Source organism: Agrilus planipennis, unplaced genomic scaffold (genome assembly GCF_000699045.2).
Source record: "Agrilus planipennis isolate EAB-ADULT unplaced genomic scaffold, Apla_2.0 scaffold7, whole genome shotgun sequence".
Classification (NCBI taxonomy): Eukaryota; Metazoa; Arthropoda; class Insecta; order Coleoptera; family Buprestidae; genus Agrilus; species Agrilus planipennis.
The window spans coordinates 3,404,143-3,419,922 of record NW_020439340.1 but is presented as its reverse complement, the minus strand read 5'-3'; the positions used below and the strand labels follow the sequence as shown (position 1 = coordinate 3,419,922).

At 32.8% G+C, this 15,780-nt stretch overlaps 6 protein-coding genes across 56 annotated transcripts in view; 2 read left to right on the top strand and 4 right to left on the bottom strand.

Annotated features, from left to right (window-relative positions):
- Positions 1–6,274, bottom strand: part of LOC108737663 (Down syndrome cell adhesion molecule-like protein Dscam2) — a 69,300-nt gene extending 63,026 nt beyond the window's left edge. For all 50 annotated transcript variants that reach the window (XM_025978675.1, XM_025978673.1, XM_025978664.1 and 47 more), the window contains exons 1-2: positions 6,149–6,274; positions 3,461–3,929 (exon numbers count right to left, since the gene is read on the bottom strand). In XM_025978675.1, the coding sequence (XP_025834460.1) occupies positions 3,461–3,842 (382 nt within the window). In that variant the 5' untranslated portion in view covers positions 3,843–3,929; positions 6,149–6,274. The remainder of the gene's footprint in view (positions 1–3,460; positions 3,930–6,148) is intronic.
- Positions 6,275–6,641: 367 nt separating this feature from the next.
- Positions 6,642–7,270, bottom strand: LOC108737655 (NADH dehydrogenase [ubiquinone] 1 beta subcomplex subunit 11, mitochondrial). Its single transcript, XM_018470617.2, has one exon. It carries the CDS (start codon positions 7,170–7,172, stop codon positions 6,753–6,755), a length of 420 nt encoding a protein of 139 aa, XP_018326119.1. The 5' UTR covers positions 7,173–7,270; the 3' UTR covers positions 6,642–6,752.
- Positions 7,271–7,296: 26 nt separating this feature from the next.
- On the top strand, positions 7,297–8,210 carry LOC108737654 (coenzyme Q-binding protein COQ10 homolog B, mitochondrial). Its single transcript, XM_018470615.2, has 3 exons — positions 7,297–7,434; positions 7,487–7,594; positions 7,650–8,210. The coding sequence occupies exons 1-3, from the start codon at positions 7,400–7,402 to the stop codon at positions 8,116–8,118; spliced, it is 612 nt and encodes a 203-aa protein (XP_018326117.1). The 5' UTR covers positions 7,297–7,399; the 3' UTR covers positions 8,119–8,210.
- A 396-nt stretch (positions 8,211–8,606) lies between these two features.
- Positions 8,607–11,358, bottom strand: LOC108737693 (syntenin-1). 2 transcript variants are annotated; one of them, XM_018470744.2, is made up of 6 exons: positions 11,186–11,358; positions 10,868–10,901; positions 10,536–10,806; positions 10,154–10,258; positions 9,167–9,666; positions 8,607–9,105 (listed from the first exon to the last, which is right to left on the bottom strand). In XM_018470744.2, the coding sequence occupies exons 3-6, from the start codon at positions 10,788–10,790 to the stop codon at positions 9,051–9,053; spliced, it is 915 nt and encodes a 304-aa protein (XP_018326246.1). In that variant the 5' UTR covers positions 10,791–10,806; positions 10,868–10,901; positions 11,186–11,358; the 3' UTR covers positions 8,607–9,050. The 2 variants fall into 2 exon arrangements, with proteins under 2 accessions (XP_018326246.1, XP_018326245.1); XM_018470743.2 differs by lacking the exon at positions 10,868–10,901 and having other exon boundaries at positions 11,186–11,355.
- A 78-nt stretch (positions 11,359–11,436) lies between these two features.
- LOC108737694 (mediator of RNA polymerase II transcription subunit 19) lies at positions 11,437–12,610 on the top strand. The gene is made up of 3 exons (XM_018470746.2): positions 11,437–11,851; positions 11,906–12,162; positions 12,260–12,610. Exons 1-3 carry the CDS (start codon positions 11,668–11,670, stop codon positions 12,533–12,535), a joined length of 717 nt encoding a protein of 238 aa, XP_018326248.1. The 5' UTR covers positions 11,437–11,667; the 3' UTR covers positions 12,536–12,610.
- Positions 12,611–12,704: 94 nt separating this feature from the next.
- LOC108737688 (elongation factor Tu) lies at positions 12,705–14,688 on the bottom strand. Its single transcript, XM_018470727.2, has 6 exons — positions 14,505–14,688; positions 14,152–14,445; positions 13,717–14,094; positions 13,335–13,649; positions 13,074–13,275; positions 12,705–13,007 (listed from the first exon to the last, which is right to left on the bottom strand). The coding sequence occupies exons 1-6, from the start codon at positions 14,539–14,541 to the stop codon at positions 12,815–12,817; spliced, it is 1,419 nt and encodes a 472-aa protein (XP_018326229.1). The 5' UTR covers positions 14,542–14,688; the 3' UTR covers positions 12,705–12,814.
- Positions 14,689–15,780: the final 1,092 nt, after the last annotated feature.

Here is a 15,780-nt window from a genome sequence, read left to right as displayed (position 1 = left end):
CATTGACCAGGGAAACTCTTTTGAAACAAACTGTATATATTTGTTTAAATTAATTATGCTGATTAATGAATAAATTATCTAGTTATGTAGCTTCAAGTCACACAAACACAATCGCGAAAAGGAGTATGTAAAAGGACAATGTAACACTGCCATAGGTATATCTATTGTATAAGAAACAATTTAGAATCCGACCCACTTCAATTTGCAAACCTATGCTAAGTATTGGAATGATCACAGTAGCGACTACTCTGAAATCACAACTATCCTTAGATATTACCTTACCAATTTACCATCCTTATAAATGCACATGTCAACGAGAATGAGAAAATGAAAGAAATGCCGACAATTATCGGCTAAATTACGAGAATTGAATTTCAAGGTAACGATTAGGTAGAAATGTCGATTTAAGAATCTTAAAAAAATCTGTTGATGCATGTGCATGAAGACGCTCTATATGAAGACATATTTAATTTCATTCGGAAAGATTTAAAAAACAACAGTTGGTTATATACTATACACATATGAAAATCTGTATCCCACGCATAGAAACCAACATGTGCACTGCTTCTGATGGTATTATACACAGCAATGTATAATGTTACATATGTTTTTTAATATCATAAATATTTATACTGGGTGTAGCGACACTAACTACAACAGAAAGATGTGCAAAATTTGGAGATTTTTAAGCAAATGGTTTATAAAATAAGGGCAGAAAGAGTAGTAGGGATATGAAGTAGAGGACAGCATAGGGTCGAATCGTCCTCTATTAAAAGAAGTCACTTCTATGCTCGCGCATTATTGCTTTAGAAATTTAAAAAAGATTGTTAAAGGTGCATGTTTGAAGCACGGCGATGTATGGGTGCGAAACATGGACGGTGGGTGCGGCGGAAACGAAAAGGTTAGAAGCGTTCGGAATGTGGTGTTACAGGCGAATGATGAGGATATCGTGAGTAGAAAAAGTTATAAATGAAGAGGTATTGGAAAGAATCGGAGAACAGAGGACTCTATGGAAGTCAATAAGAAATAAGCGAGATAGGTTGGTAAGACACCTTCTCAGGCATGAAGGTCTAGTCAGAGACATATTAGAGGCGGAAACAGGAGTTGAGAGGAGTAGAAGTAGACCTGGATTAGATTACTGTTCGCAAATAGTTAAGGATGTGGCTTGCTTTAGTTTTAGGGAAATGCGAAGATTAGCTCAAGATAGGAAAGAGTGGAGGTGCGTGTCGAACCAATTTTAGGGCTGACGACCTTATGATGATGATGATAAGACTTTGTCGTGTTACTTTGATATCATCATAAGGACGTCAATCCTAAGACTGGTTAGACTAATCTTCGCATTTCCCTATAACTAGAAAAACGCTTGTAAATCCTATCGACGAAAATTACAGTTCGTAGGATATTATGAAAACTAATGAGGGTTTCCCTACTATACATATGCGTAATACTAAAAAACTGAAGTTCATTTTTCGCAAATAGTTAAGGATGTGGAATGTTGTAGTTTTAGGGAAATGCGAAGATTAGTTCAAGATAGGAAGGAGTGAAAGTGTGTGTCTAACTAGTCTTAGGACTGACGACCTTATGATGATGTTTTATAAAATTTTATAATTTAATAATTTAATCGATAACAGTTATGGTTAATCAATACTGGAAAGCTTTAATCCACTTAGCATTCTTCACATTATACAGTAACCACGAGCTTACGGCAGTGTTGTATTCGGAATATCAAATTTACAATCTGTAGCTTTATAAATCTTATAGGTGCCGTTTAAAGGCAACGAATCGTCGTTACTGTTAATTATAATCCAAGCAAATAACGTATGGCCACTTCCTTTTCCGCTGTCGAAGCAACAAGCTGTCTTGATTTGAAATAAAGATTTACCTACAAGACTTACAAGGCTTCTAATTTATTTTCGCATTTACAAAGCACAAAATAGGAATTAAACAACTAAATTTAGACGTATTAGAATACTGAAAATGGTATTTGGTACAGTTCTCGAGATCTCTGAGCATCGAGTCAGTTGAACCAAACTTAACCCAATCCAATCCCAACCTAACCGGAGTTTTATTTTTTTGAAGGCGCACCTTGCTATGCTATAAACAGTCACTTTGTGAGTGCTGTCTTTTTCTATCGTAATCCTAACCAATCAAATAAAAGCATTAGGTTCGGCTAGGTTGAGATCATAAATTTACAGTAGGTAGGTAAAGGCTGCACGATGTGTGTAGATACTTTTATTTACAGCAATGTGTAATTATAAATAAAACCTTAGGTTAGGTTTGAATTACGTTAGATTAAATTGAGTTCAATTATTTCTAAATTTCAATTTTTCGAAAACTATACGAAAAAGTGGTTTCCACATCCAGCATAAATATATATTCTAGTTTAATAGAGTGAACTGCATATCATACCAAAAGTTAAACGAAATTTGAGTTTGTATATTCTTCAAGATCAATACCAGATATTTTATTCTATTTTTTTTTTCACACATTCAAATTTTTAATGATTAAAACAATGAAAAATTTACCCAGTAGGATATCTAACGTTATTTACAGATTCTGGTAAACGATGAGTGATAAAGCATCTTTACAGATATTTACATAAGAAAAATCATACAAAACACCTAGCAAGCTAAACAAACCCAATATTTGTGTAAACGTGATAATAACTTCATGAACACGGTGTTCTATTTGCCTTTATCCTAAACCGACACTTTCGGTAAATATTAAAAGAATGGCTTCCTCTTCAGGTTGTTACGACTACTAATAAAACTTTGTTTAAGTAACGATTAAACGCTAAACAAGCTGTTTAGAGCTATTTTACCGATAAATAGGAACGTTTAACTACCATTACAGCAGTCGAAAGAAATAATTATAGATAGGTACGTACAGCTTTTTGTGAAATTTCCTGCAAATATGTCGCAAATTTTACGTTGAAAGAAACAATCTTATACAATAGATATACGGCATATATGTATTTCAGATCAATTTTTGCATTCGTGTAAAAAATGAATTGGCTTTATAAAGATTAAAATATATATTCATTGAAAACAAAAGGACAATACACATTCCGAATATTTGCCTTGAAGAACAATTATTTATTAATTGAAGCCAGCGTTTCGGTTTCATTAATTATTATTGAAATAATATGTATAACAATAATTGTCAAGGCTAAACCTAATTGGCAGAACAATGTTCATTAACGGATTTTAAGTTTCACAGTTTCAGTAGCGAAATTGCAAACTTCTTTCCGAAATGTTCCGATGGTCCATAAAACTCAGCGTCATCAGCGATGACTTTCAAAAACACCACTAATGGTGCCATAAACGAACAATGGTGAAACTTTTTGAAAGATAACAGTTTAGAATTCAAACAGACGAACGTTTATCGTACTTTTATACGTATTAATTAATTAATTTTAGAAAATTCAATTATTTTTCCTACATATTATTACTCTTCCTACCTGCTCTAACGTTGACATCCCTTGATGTGATGGTTCCGATCGAATTCTTGGCCAAACATGCGTAGACTTGAGCGTGAACTTCTTGACGATAATCTTCAGCGCGAAAGGGTGGAAAGACCAGGTTACCATTGACCAGGACTTGACGGAGCCCCGGAACGTCTCCTACAGCGGTTCCGTCAGATCTTACCCAGATGATTTCAGGGGGTGGATTACCTCGAGCACTACACTCCACCGACGCGCCCGTTGTATTGGAAAAATCGACACGATTCGGGGGCTCAGCGACGAAAACGGGTCCGGCCGTTTTATCATTTTCCGCACAACTCGCGAAAAACACAACGGAAGTCAATAAAAACACTAACGAAGGACCTGGGGAACACGACATCTTCGATGTGTGGTCTCGAAACCACGTAATCGAAATGACTATTCGGCACAGCAGTGCGGGAAGTACCGACAGCAGGTGGTTGATAACCTGAAATAAAAAAATTGGATACAGTAAAGGTCGAGAGGTCTTAAAGCAGACAATTCTTTAGGAGGTAATACACTCGACCTATTTTATATACGCACAAATACAAGTCATATTTACGTACAAACGTGTTTGATCTTCAGAGGGTAGTTTTAGTATAATGAATGGTGCATGGAGTACCCAACAAAACAAGAGGATTTAAACACAAATTAATGGCTAAATAAATTAGGTGATGGTGAATACGAAGAGTTAGGATTTTTCTAATTATTCGAAAGCAAAAATTTCAAAATTTGCATTTGCAAGTTACTGAAGAATATTTGTAAAATACCCACTGAAAAATAGATATTTCATTTAAAAAAATGGAAGATACCCTATAATATCTTGTTGAAGTATTTAAATTCATCTATAAATTTTATATTTAAAATTCGTAATCGTTTTCCAGTCTTTGCGAAAATTAATTTAATTTTTCGAATGTATTTATTGACAATCCCTTTTCTAACCAGAAGATACCGGGTACTGAACGGGTTCATCAGGTAGATAAATTTATAATTTACACATATTCACAAATATTTTTGTGTGGTACATAATTATAAAGTTGCGTAAAACGTAGTTTAAATCGAGGTCGAATATTTTACATACATATTTACATATGTATGCACCCGATGTCATATATTGTAATACGAAACAATTTCAAAAAAGGATAAAAACTGACGAAATCTATTATCATAGAGAATGATAACAAATTACTTAACATCATCCTTTCTAAATAACTGTGTGTTTAGTTAATAATAATTAAACACTAACAATAAGTTTCTATTTACTACAAAATAATGAGTTTTACTTCGAGCAAGGGGCTACCTATAATGTTTTGTAAAATTGCAAATAAAAACAAGGAACAATTTTTTCAAACGATTCCGCTTATGTAGATCTCTAGTTTTAAAAAATGATGTCATTTAATCTAGCAGTTCAGTTCAATTAAAGAAATGAATTAGTTAGTAAATATAATGTACAGAACTTTTTTTTTAATTTAAGAGAACGTTATTTACGGTGTACATTGTGAAAAAAAATGGCACGTTTGGACGTGGTGACAAAATGCGAAACACAGGAATCTCTCAGAAAATAATTAATAAGCCTTTTACATGCACAGACAACAAAAAAAATAGGTCAACGAGCCTGGGGTTATGGTGGAAACTTGTATATTGTTGTTATATTTAATTTAGATACAAAAAATGCAACGCAATGGGTAAACTTCCGCAAACTGAAACAACTAATAACGCAACAAGAACGTACTAATATTTACAGCAATTAAGTTCGCTTAATTTTAGTTAAACAATAAATAGTTTTGTTTTAATAGTCGCCCTGTATATTTATATGCTTAACGTATAAAAAATTGGATTCATACAAACAAGGGGTGCTGATTAATAAAACAAATTAATAATGTTCGTTCTATATTAGAACTTCTACCCTCCATTACATCCCTCTCTTAGGTAGACTCCCGCATTCTTAAGCGCTTCAATCAATACAAAGATGCTAAGGGTGTACGTCCAATTTTTGAACGGTTGGGAAAATTCAGTTGCTCGTACTATGTGGTTAAAATCGATATACACATGACGAGTGAGTAGCATCATCGTGTTACACACGATACATTATAGGTTCCTATATATCAAGTAATAAAAGGACCAATTTTCTACCTCTGCTGGAAAGACAGGTGGTACCTATTTGAGCGAAGACCGGACCTTTTCCAGCTGCTGCAGCTGCGAGATCTCACTCGATATTGAGTATTTCGAGATGGGGGTGTATTACAATGTTGTAGGCACGCATAAATTCGCAAAAAATATAAATTTTAATTATTTTAGAATCAGAAACGACATATAATAAATTTCTCAATCCACTTTACAATGATAACGTTATCTTTCTCACACAATTATAATAAATTTAAGGCATACTTCGAATAATACAAAAACAACAATGGATTTGTTACAACAGTTAATTGATATTCGCTCACCCTCTTTTATGTTTACGCTTCTTACAATACAAACAGTTTTAGGTACAAAACAATACAAAAATTAATTTCCCATTCAAAAGTTTATTAATCCCCGCAGTATAAAATGAAAAGTTCTTTATTATAATAAGTTTACCATGATCGAAAACAAGACCGGCAAAGGAAATGTAGAAAATTCGGATTATTTAAAGCAATAAAGAATTGTTTTAGTACAAAAGCTTACCAAATAAGACTGCTGATAATTTGTTGAGTGATAAGGATTTAATACACTAACACAACACCATATATTCGCGATTTTTTAATGGAAGTACTAGATATATGACACACACTCCCGCACGGTACATGAATAGAACAACAAAAACGAAACGCCCGTATACGAAGCTGTCCGACACTAAACGAATATGGACGATACTTTTTCAATATGGGGTCTTTTCACTGAATGGTGGTGCTTAGACAACCAACATTACGCCAATTTTCAATTTTATATTTTTATTGGATATGTAATAAAACACTCAGTATATGTACTCTATACTTTAATTTATTCTTTATTTTATTACAATTCACAACAAAATACATTCAATCTTTTTCGTTTAGGTATTTAAGATCAAAACTTATGCATATATTAATTATGATGGTGTTTTAATAGCCTAAGTTTACCAATAGCAATAATCAAAAACAGCATGAAATTAATATTTATGTATTTAAAATACATTGAATAAAGAGAAAGCACTCTGCTTGGCTTAGTTTTTATTGTTGTTTCCTTTTTCACAGTATTAAACAATTTCAAATTTGTCCAAACAATCACTACATAATTATGAACTAAATATTTAAATGATTATTTCCATATTTCCAATTTCTTCTTCAGAAGGAAGACGTATTTTTTTAGGATTTATTAACTCTTTATCTATAAGGGGTAAGTTTGCTTCTTCTCTGCGTTTTATTTCTAAATATGCTTCTCGTTGTGCCCAATCTCTCAGTGCATAATCTGGAGCATACATGAAAACATATCCACCAACAACCAAACATAAAGTCACAGAAGCAAACATAGTACAATGAAGGGCCAATCTGTCTCCAATTTCAGATTCATATTCGAAGCCGTAGGATATCCATTGCTTCTCTGGTTTACATGCACTCAAGTCTTGAACTGGAGTTTCACATTTCGTAGCTACAGTTGACCTGACTCTGTTACTAACAATTGAACGAGCTTTTTGTAAAAATCCTCTTTGTAGCCTCGCAAGACTGGCCATTTCAATTATTATTAGATTAATTCGAATAATAAAGTATATAAATAAAACTTCCACAATAAAGGTTATATCGGTGTTATGTCATAACCTGAGAAAGAAAATGTCTCCTCAAGGTCTTTGGAAACGTCAAAATAGTCAAAATTTTTAATCTAACCTCTAAATAAGACTTATTTTGATCAAAATTATTAAAAAAAAAAAACAAAAATGAGTTAAATAAAGAAGATGTAGGTATGTCCAAGCCTAAGCCGTTCTTACGAAGCGTTATGTATGTAATTTCTTCATTTTATTACCTTGATTTATGTAATATTAATTTTTAGTTCCCCAGGGACAGCTCAGTCAAAAAATATTCAATGGACCGTGTTCGTTAGAAATTTTTACGATTTGTACAGCAAAAGAAAAGAATATAAGGACAGGAAACTTATAGGGTAGGTCAGATTTACATTAGCTGCACAAAGTTGACCATAAATTAGGCTTATATAGGTTCTCAGGTGACCAGATGTATGAAGTTGTAGCCGATGTGGCAAACTATAAGGATTTCTTACCCTTCTGTAGAAAATCTATCATTATTGAGCACAATCCTGACAAATTTATGAAAGCTAAATTAGAAATTGGTTTTCCACCTGTAATTGAAAGTTACACTTCACATGTAACTCTTGTAAAGCCCCATTTAGTGAAAGCCATGAACAGAGATGCTCAGCTATTTGATTACCTAAAAACAACTTGGAAGTTTAGTCCTGGTCTTAAAAGTAACCCTCAGTCTTGCATAATTGATTTTCATGTTTGTTTCCAATTCAAATCAATATTTCACTCAAATTTGGCACACATGTTTTTTGATAAAGTTGTTAAACAAATGGAAGGAGCGTTTTTCAAAGAAGCTGCTAGACGATATGGACGGGCCTCACTACCCTCTCATAGACTGTCAGCAACTGCTTCTGAACAACATAGCTAACAGTAGCTATTTTAAATGTGTATAAATAAATTGTTATTTATTTGATGAAATTTATTGAGAACTTTTGTTGACAATAAATTTTTATTTTGTTATATTATCTTTTAATTATAATTAATTCTANTAGCAATACTGAAAACTCTTATAAAAGCTTGAAATATCAGGCGTAGACGATGAGTCAACCAGCATAAAACTTATCATAAGAATGTAAACAAATTAACTAACTTGATAAATAGCTCGACTTTAAAATATTTCTGCAGATATTAATAGTATACGTAATTCACTTACTTGTTAATTCTAATCTTGCAAAAATAAATAGATGAAGGATTTAAAATAACTTTTTCTATGAATGGTTTCACTGTAGTCTTACCTATTCACTATTACAAATCTGTGCGACTGTTACGTGATGTTATTATATTTATGATTACAATCTTTAAGGTTATGGTTAAACGTCAATCGTTACAATAAAATGATTGAAAATGATTAAATGGCATGGTTTATATATATTGTAAAACTAAAACATTTTAAACTTAAAAAAATATTTTTTTTCCTTCGGCACTTTAACGACTAGTTTAAATAAACAACTGATGGTGAATAACATATCACTAAAGATGAATGCGTTGGTCGTATTTGAAAAGATATTACAAGTTATTATTAGTAAAAAATCACAGTTTAAACGTTTAGAAAATTAAGTGCGATTACTTTTCTCTCTATTATTATCACCAGCATTGGAATTATTCGATTGTTATCGTCAGTCTTTGTTGTAAATTAAAATACTTACAGTACCTGTAAGATAAATTCGTGTGAAGATATACTGTTAAAAAAAGTATTTGATATAAAAGAAAACTTTTCAAAAACGAACAAAACGACGTAATAAAAAAATATATATATGTGTGTATAGGTATATAATAATTATGGGATTGATAGGGAGATATTTAAATAGTTGGGATTGAATGATCCATATGGCCCTTAAGAAGAGATGACGCCATCCTGAAGCAAAAATCAATATGTAATTATTTCTTCTTAAATTAAAACTTACAAAACTACTTACTTTTTAGTCATATGTTCGTAAATAAAACTTGGCACAACTGTTACAGTCACAATGTTTCCTGCTTCTTCGATAATTTTAGTGATATTTTTGTCTTTCATCCCGACAACATTCTGCCCTTCTACTTCCAACAAATGGTGATCAGTCAGAACACCATTTCTTGCTGCAGAGGAGTCCTGAACAATACTAACGATTTTCCCATTTTTGAAAAGAAAACCAATATGGCCTGTACTGTCTTTGTGCAGTGTTAGAGTTCTTTCAAAAGGCCTATCGCGAACCACAATAGAAATTCCGTTAACAGGACTTTTCTTAAGTAAATCGTGGACCTGATCCATGGTAAATCCAGCAAGATTTTTGCCGTTTATTTGCAAAATTTGATCACCAAAGCGAAGCCCCGCTAAAGCTGCTGGAGACTTGGCAACTACCAAGCAAACGAATATTCCGTTATTAATTGGTGTCACGCGGAGTCCTATCTTTCCATCAGCCCCTTTACATAATGTTAGCTAGAGAAAAAATAAAATTTTAACTACATTTAAAACTATTGCAATTTGAATGTGATAGTGGACGGAGCCGAAAAATAGGTCGGAAGGCCCTGTTAGGAATCGCGGAATGGGTGGACGGAGGTTGGAGAAAGACAGATGAGATGTAAGAAATGAAGACAGAATAGAACTGAAAGATTATCTGGGGAATGTTATTGCCTCAATATTTGCCTAATCAGTCCAAGGAAATCACAGAAAAACGTGAACCAAGGCACACAACTAGATCACGTCACTTACCTAATATAAAATAAATGTACATATGTATTTGTGTGCTAGTACTAAATCAGTTATCTAGAGTTATTGATAACTTCCTCTTTTAAATGTTTACATAACAAAACCAGTGAACTATTGAGTTGTCTTATAATACATGTGTGGCCTTATTTTTTGTTATAAAAACATTTTGCTCTTAATAAAAGAAAAGAAAGTAGTTCAAATTAAAGTAAGCCTTTACCTCTCGAATTCCATGTGTAACTTGGGCTCTTTGTAAACCCAAAGACTGTGCTGATAAAGGTGCCACCAAGTTTCCTATTTTGTTTTCTGCTGGAACCACTTGGGTCTAAAATTGTATAAAAGATTGCTTCAAAGCTTTGCAATTAGAAACATTATTCTACTTATAAAAGGTAATAATATAATACTTAATTACAATATGAATGAAACTGTCTATCTATTACAGGTCTTATCATAAACTTCAAACAATATAACAATGACTGTTTATGAAATAAATTTTTGATGTACCTTTTATCTCTATAAAAATGCCCCAAGCGGAACAATAATAATAAACTGAATACTCCAATAAACATTCTGTGAAAAAACAAATTGAGAAATATACTTACAGTTTGTTGCAATAATGTAAGAGAATACTCTGGCATATTTTCAGCAATTATTGCTTCTGTTAACTCTAATCCCATATAATTTCCTAATTCTGGGTAAACTCCTCTATCCAAAATAGGTGTAGGCATATTAATCCCACTAGTTGGGTAAGGAGCAGCAGAGGCTTGAGGGGCTGAATTTTGAAGTGACTCAAACTTATTTTGTGCTTTATGAAGTTGATCAACCTTCATATCTTCCAAACTTGGATATATAGACATCTTGGTGTAGTTTCAACTAAATTAAAATACATTGTATAATTTATAATAAGTGAATCAATATGTTTAAAACTACAAACCTTACTCAATTAGCCGAACTATTTGCAATAAAAACTGGAACGAATTTTAAAACACTGTTATTTAAATTAATAATGTATTTTTAATTTATGTCTGAGAACTAGTGCTATGGTACAAGATGCTTATTAATGTGATGTGCAAAGATGATAGTATCCCTAGCAATACTGAAAACTCTTATAAAAGCTTGAAATATCAGGCGTAGACGATGAGTCAACCAGCATAAAACTTATCATAAGAATGTAAACAAATTAACTAACTTGATAAATAGCTCGACTTTAAAATATTTCTGCAGATATTAATAGTATACGTAATTCACTTACTTGTTAATTCTAATCTTGCAAAAATAAATAGATGAAGGATTTAAAATAACTTTTTCTATGAATGGTTTCACTGTAGTCTTACCTATTCACTATTACAAATCTGTGCGACTGTTACGTGATGTTATTATATTTATGATTACAATCTTTAAGGTTATGGTTAAACGTCAATCGTTACAATAAAATGATTGAAAATGATTAAATAACGTTAATAAAAATATAAAATAGTAAAACCATAATTACTGATGATGTAACTTTTCTTATGCACTTTTGTAAAAATTACAATTTTGATTTCAAAAATATTTTACGTTTCCCTACGTTTGAATTCAGCGCTTGCGCTTTTATCAATGTAACTAAATTTCACATTACCACAACATCAAACATACACGTATAATTTTACTAACGTTTTCCACTCAAAAGAAGAATTCCACAATCGAAAACAATATTTAGAAGCCACTGCCAGTGGCGAAGGATGAAGTTGTAAGATGATGGGTGATCAGTTTCGTAAAGTAGAACAATACTCGCCAAAATCTTCACCCAGAGGGGCTCGATCCCCTGTGGTCCCTCGTCAAGATTCATCAGGAACGTTAAAAACCACCATTATACTAGGGCCGAATCCTTCCATTGTCCCTCCTAGTGGGCCCTTTTACTTAATGAAGGAGCCACCAGGTAACCTTTATTCTATGTAACATGGACTTTGAAAATCATTTTCATCTTTTGTAGGAGAATCTGAACTGACTGGGGCTATGAACTTGATGGCCTACTATGGCCTCGAGCATTCTTACAGTAAGTTCAGTGGAAAGAAATTGAAAGAATCTCTTTCTTCATTCCTCCCAACCCTACCAGGAGTTATAGATGCCCCTGGTGCTCAAGATAATAGTTCATTAAGGTCTGTGATTGAAAAGCCTCCAATTGGGGGCAAGGAATTGTTACCATTAACAAGTTCTCAATTAGAAGGATTTAGATTGCACCCTGGTCCTGTAAGTATATTCTATATCATTATTTTAAAAAAGAAACCATAGTTGGTAAATGAAAATAAGCTGAAGCATATGTATCTTAATTATTTTATATTTTTAGTTACCTGAACAGTACAGATACATAAACCAAACTCCCATCAAGAAACATAAAAATAAACATAAAAAGCATAAACACAAGGAAGGTGGAATACCTAGTCAAGAAACACATATAACTGAAATAGGACAGGATACTCATGAGAAGAAGCATAAAAAGCAGAAACGTCACGATGAGGATAAGGAAAGGAAGAAGAGAAAAAAGGAGAAAAAACGAAAGAAACAGAAGCACAGTCCAGAACATAGTGGTGGACTGACACCCAGCCAACACACTTCCTCATAATGTTCATTTATTTATCAATTATTTCATTTTAATTAATTTTATTGTGTATTAATATAAACATTATTATGATTTTAAGGGAACCATAATTATTGTAAATAAAAGAATACATTTTGTTTATTTTTAAATTACTTTTTAATATATTCTATAATAAAAATCATACAAGTTACAATTAGAAAAAGAAAATTTATAAATAAATCAACAAAAATGATTCACTGGGATTAATTACAAAATGTTCATAATTAATTCCTTTTCAACATACAAAAATCAAAACTACAACATCTAGCCCTGTTTTGCTTGGGCAGCTTTCTTTTCTCTTGCCTTTTTGCCTTCACTGAGTGCTAATTTTTCATCAGGTTTAAGAGCAGGTAAAATTTTGGATACCACGCCTGTTCCTAATGTTAACGATCCATCCCTAAGGGTAAATCTCTTACCCTCTTCAAGAACCATTGGTCTGAACATTTTCAGAATAAGCCTATAAGAAAAATTAAAAATTAACTTTGTTATTGGAATGCACCACTTGACTAACTGAATTTGTTACCTTGCATCTTCTCCTGGCATAACCATCTCCTTATCAGGTACAGTAACTTGAACTGAGCAATCCCAAGTCCTACAGAAGAGCTGAAGTTGGATGAAGGACGTGAAAGGCTTCGCACGGCCCCCTTCATCTTTGTTTAAAATGTATACCTGGGCTTCAAAGTGGTCATAGGCCTTTACAGTGCCTGGTTTACACAGTACCATTCCTATAAAATATAACAGAAGCTGGATTAGGAATGTAATAATAGCTTTTTGTTATTTTTACCCCTTTTAACATCGGCACGTTTGACACCTCTTACTAGGGCTCCCAGTTGATCTCCAGCTTGTGCCTCTTCTAAAATTTGGTGGAACATTTCGATTCCAGTGATAGTACTCTTGAAAACTTTACTGAAACCCACAAATTCACAGTCATCTCCTTTTTTAATGATTCCCCTTTCTAAACGGCCTGTTACTACTGTGCCCCTTCCAGGAATGGAATAAGCATGTTCCACTGGAAGCAAGAATGGTTTATCCAGCTCTCTGACAGGGGTAGGAATGTAGCTGTCCACTGCATCTAATAGCTTCAGTACTGCTTTAGAACCTAATTAATTATTATAAAAAGTATTATTAAAAATTAGAAAATACTGCTGGTATTGTATCAATTGTACCAATTTCTTCATTTTTGCCTTCAAGTGCTGACAATGCAGACCCATGAATAACTGGTACCTTATCACCTTCAAAACCCATTTCAGTCATTAGTTCTCTAATTTCCATTTCAACTAAATCTACCATTTCAGCATCTGCTGCATCCACTTTGTTGATGAAAACAACTATATGCTTAACACCAATTTGTTTAGCTAAAAGCAAATGTTCCCTTGTCTGGGGCATTACACCATCAGTTGCCGCAACAACAAGAATTGCCCCATCCATTTGAGAAGTACCAGTTATCATATTTTTTATATAATCAGCATGTCCAGGACAATCAGTATGACCATAATGTCTGTTATCTGTTTGGTATTCAATATGTGCAACATTAATTGTGATACCTACAAGACACAATGTAAATTTTAGCTTCAAATGCTACCAAAGTTTAATTGTCTCACCTCTGGCTCTTTCCTCTGGTGCATTGTCTATATCTTTATATTCTTTCATTTCAGCAAGTTTTTTATCAGCAAGTATCTTAGTTATAGCAGCAGTCAATGTTGTTTTTCCATGATCCACATGACCAATGGTCCCCACATTACAATGAGGCTTGTCTCTTTGAAAAACCTTTTTTTCTGTTGAATAAAATCTACTACAACTATTGTTTGAAACAATGTATTGAATAATTTTATTGTGATTCTGTGTTCTAGAAAGTTCACATCCAAATAGAATCTGTTTTAGAGCAGTTCTAAGTGCTAAAAAATTAGGAACACATGTTAACCTCAAAATTAGGCCACTTCAAACAAGAACTTACAAGGAACAACAACGCGAGATCTTATAAAAGAAGTCATTTCTTATAAAAATCGGCACCCAGCACCTAAAATAAGTTTTTCTTTGGGGCTATCTTACGGTTTTTATTGCTTTAATTATATACAAAATACAAAACTACATACAAAGATAGAATGAAACACCTAACCTTAAAACCGAAATATGTTATTTTCGCGAGCAATAGTCAGGGCCGTATTAATTTTAATTTTTGAAACAGCAGCAAATCTCTTTGACAAGAAAAAATCCGAAATTAGGTGTTACATAATCATGTGTATATATAAATAAGTATTAAGAATAAACTCATTGAAATTAAATTTCCAATTGTCTACCAGATATACTGCTGATTCTTCTAATCTTTTTTTATTATTTTAATGTTATTCACTTTGCAATCTGGTTGTACTTATATCCGGTCAGAATAATGAACAATATTTAAAATTCTGAGCACGCGGTCTTCGACTTCTTCAACGTGATAAATAGCCATAGGTAGAAACACGAGAAGGTATACGTTTCAAGTAGAAATGTGTAAAAATAGTCGAAGATTTTGCGAACAAGTCCACCTGGAGATATAATTATTGTTTCAATGATTTCACGACATATCACCTCCAGGCAGCGGAAGGATTGCAATTAGAAACTAATTTCAGTTGAGAGTCGTCTCATAATGATGTTGTTTCAACTGAGATTACCATTTAAAATACATGGAGGAGTCAAAACATACGCTCTTAATGATGGGAAGTTGTTCATTACACAATTATCTGGGCATCGCCCATTATTAACTAAATAACATAAAACAGTTTAATTACCTTTTTAATTGTATATTCAAGTAGGCGCGTGAAATAAAACTTTAAAGTGCGCAACAAACTGTGAAATAAACAACAGCAATTTTTGTATATTTCAGAACGGTTGCCATTTTCGGGAGCGCCATGTTTGAGCTTTACCATTTTATTTTAATTTAACTACTTAACGGTGAACATACTTTTATAACAGAGTTGCAGCGATTAAAATAACAAAATAATATATAAAATTTCATTTTGTCGCCAACTTTTAATCGATTTCTCGCAAGTCTCTCCATATTTAATCGTTTCTTCGAAATCAAGTGTGGGTACCATTGCAGTTTACGTACACATTCATTTCGAGTACATTTAACCGTTACAGCACTTCATTTGGTTAACATATTACTTTTATCTGATAGCTACGTTTTACACAAGACAAAATAGGAGGTATCGATATTCCCAGGCTGTATCGTCCGTTTCAAACAATTTGCA

Excerpts from the sequence above, each read along its gene's own strand:
- LOC108737655 (XM_018470617.2), bottom strand. The coding sequence starts at position 7,172 with ATGGCCAGTCTTGCGAGGCTACAAAGAGGATTTTTACAAAAAGCTCGT.
- LOC108737654 (XM_018470615.2), top strand. The coding sequence starts at position 7,400 with ATGTCCAAGCCTAAGCCGTTCTTACGAAGCGTTAT. Across the intron at positions 7,435-7,486 it reads CCGTTCTTACGAAGCGTTAT|TTCCCCAGGGACAGCTCAGT; the intron begins GTATGTAATTTC and ends ATTAATTTTTAG. Across the intron at positions 7,595-7,649 it reads AAGGACAGGAAACTTATAGG|GTTCTCAGGTGACCAGATGT; the intron begins GTAGGTCAGATT and ends AGGCTTATATAG.
- LOC108737693 (XM_018470744.2), bottom strand. The coding sequence starts at position 10,790 with ATGTCTATATATCCAAGTTTGGAAGATATGAAGGTTGATCAACTTCAT. Across the intron at positions 10,259-10,535 it reads TTACATTATTGCAACAAACT|ACCCAAGTGGTTCCAGCAGA; the intron begins GTAAGTATATTT and ends ATACAATTTTAG. Across the intron at positions 9,667-10,153 it reads TTACACATGGAATTCGAGAG|CTAACATTATGTAAAGGGGC; the intron begins GTAAAGGCTTAC and ends TTTTTTCTCTAG.
- LOC108737694 (XM_018470746.2), top strand. The coding sequence starts at position 11,668 with ATGATGGGTGATCAGTTTCGTAAAGTAGAACAATACTCGCCAAAATCT. Across the intron at positions 11,852-11,905 it reads CTTAATGAAGGAGCCACCAG|GAGAATCTGAACTGACTGGG; the intron begins GTAACCTTTATT and ends CATCTTTTGTAG. Across the intron at positions 12,163-12,259 it reads TTAGATTGCACCCTGGTCCT|TTACCTGAACAGTACAGATA; the intron begins GTAAGTATATTC and ends TTATATTTTTAG.
- LOC108737688 (XM_018470727.2), bottom strand. The coding sequence starts at position 14,541 with ATGACTTCTTTTATAAGATCTCGCGTTGTTGTTCCTT. Across the intron at positions 14,446-14,504 it reads ATCTCGCGTTGTTGTTCCTT|CACTTAGAACTGCTCTAAAA; the intron begins GTAAGTTCTTGT and ends CTAATTTTTTAG. Across the intron at positions 13,008-13,073 it reads ATGCCAGGAGAAGATGCAAG|GCTTATTCTGAAAATGTTCA; the intron begins GTAACAAATTCA and ends TTTTTCTTATAG.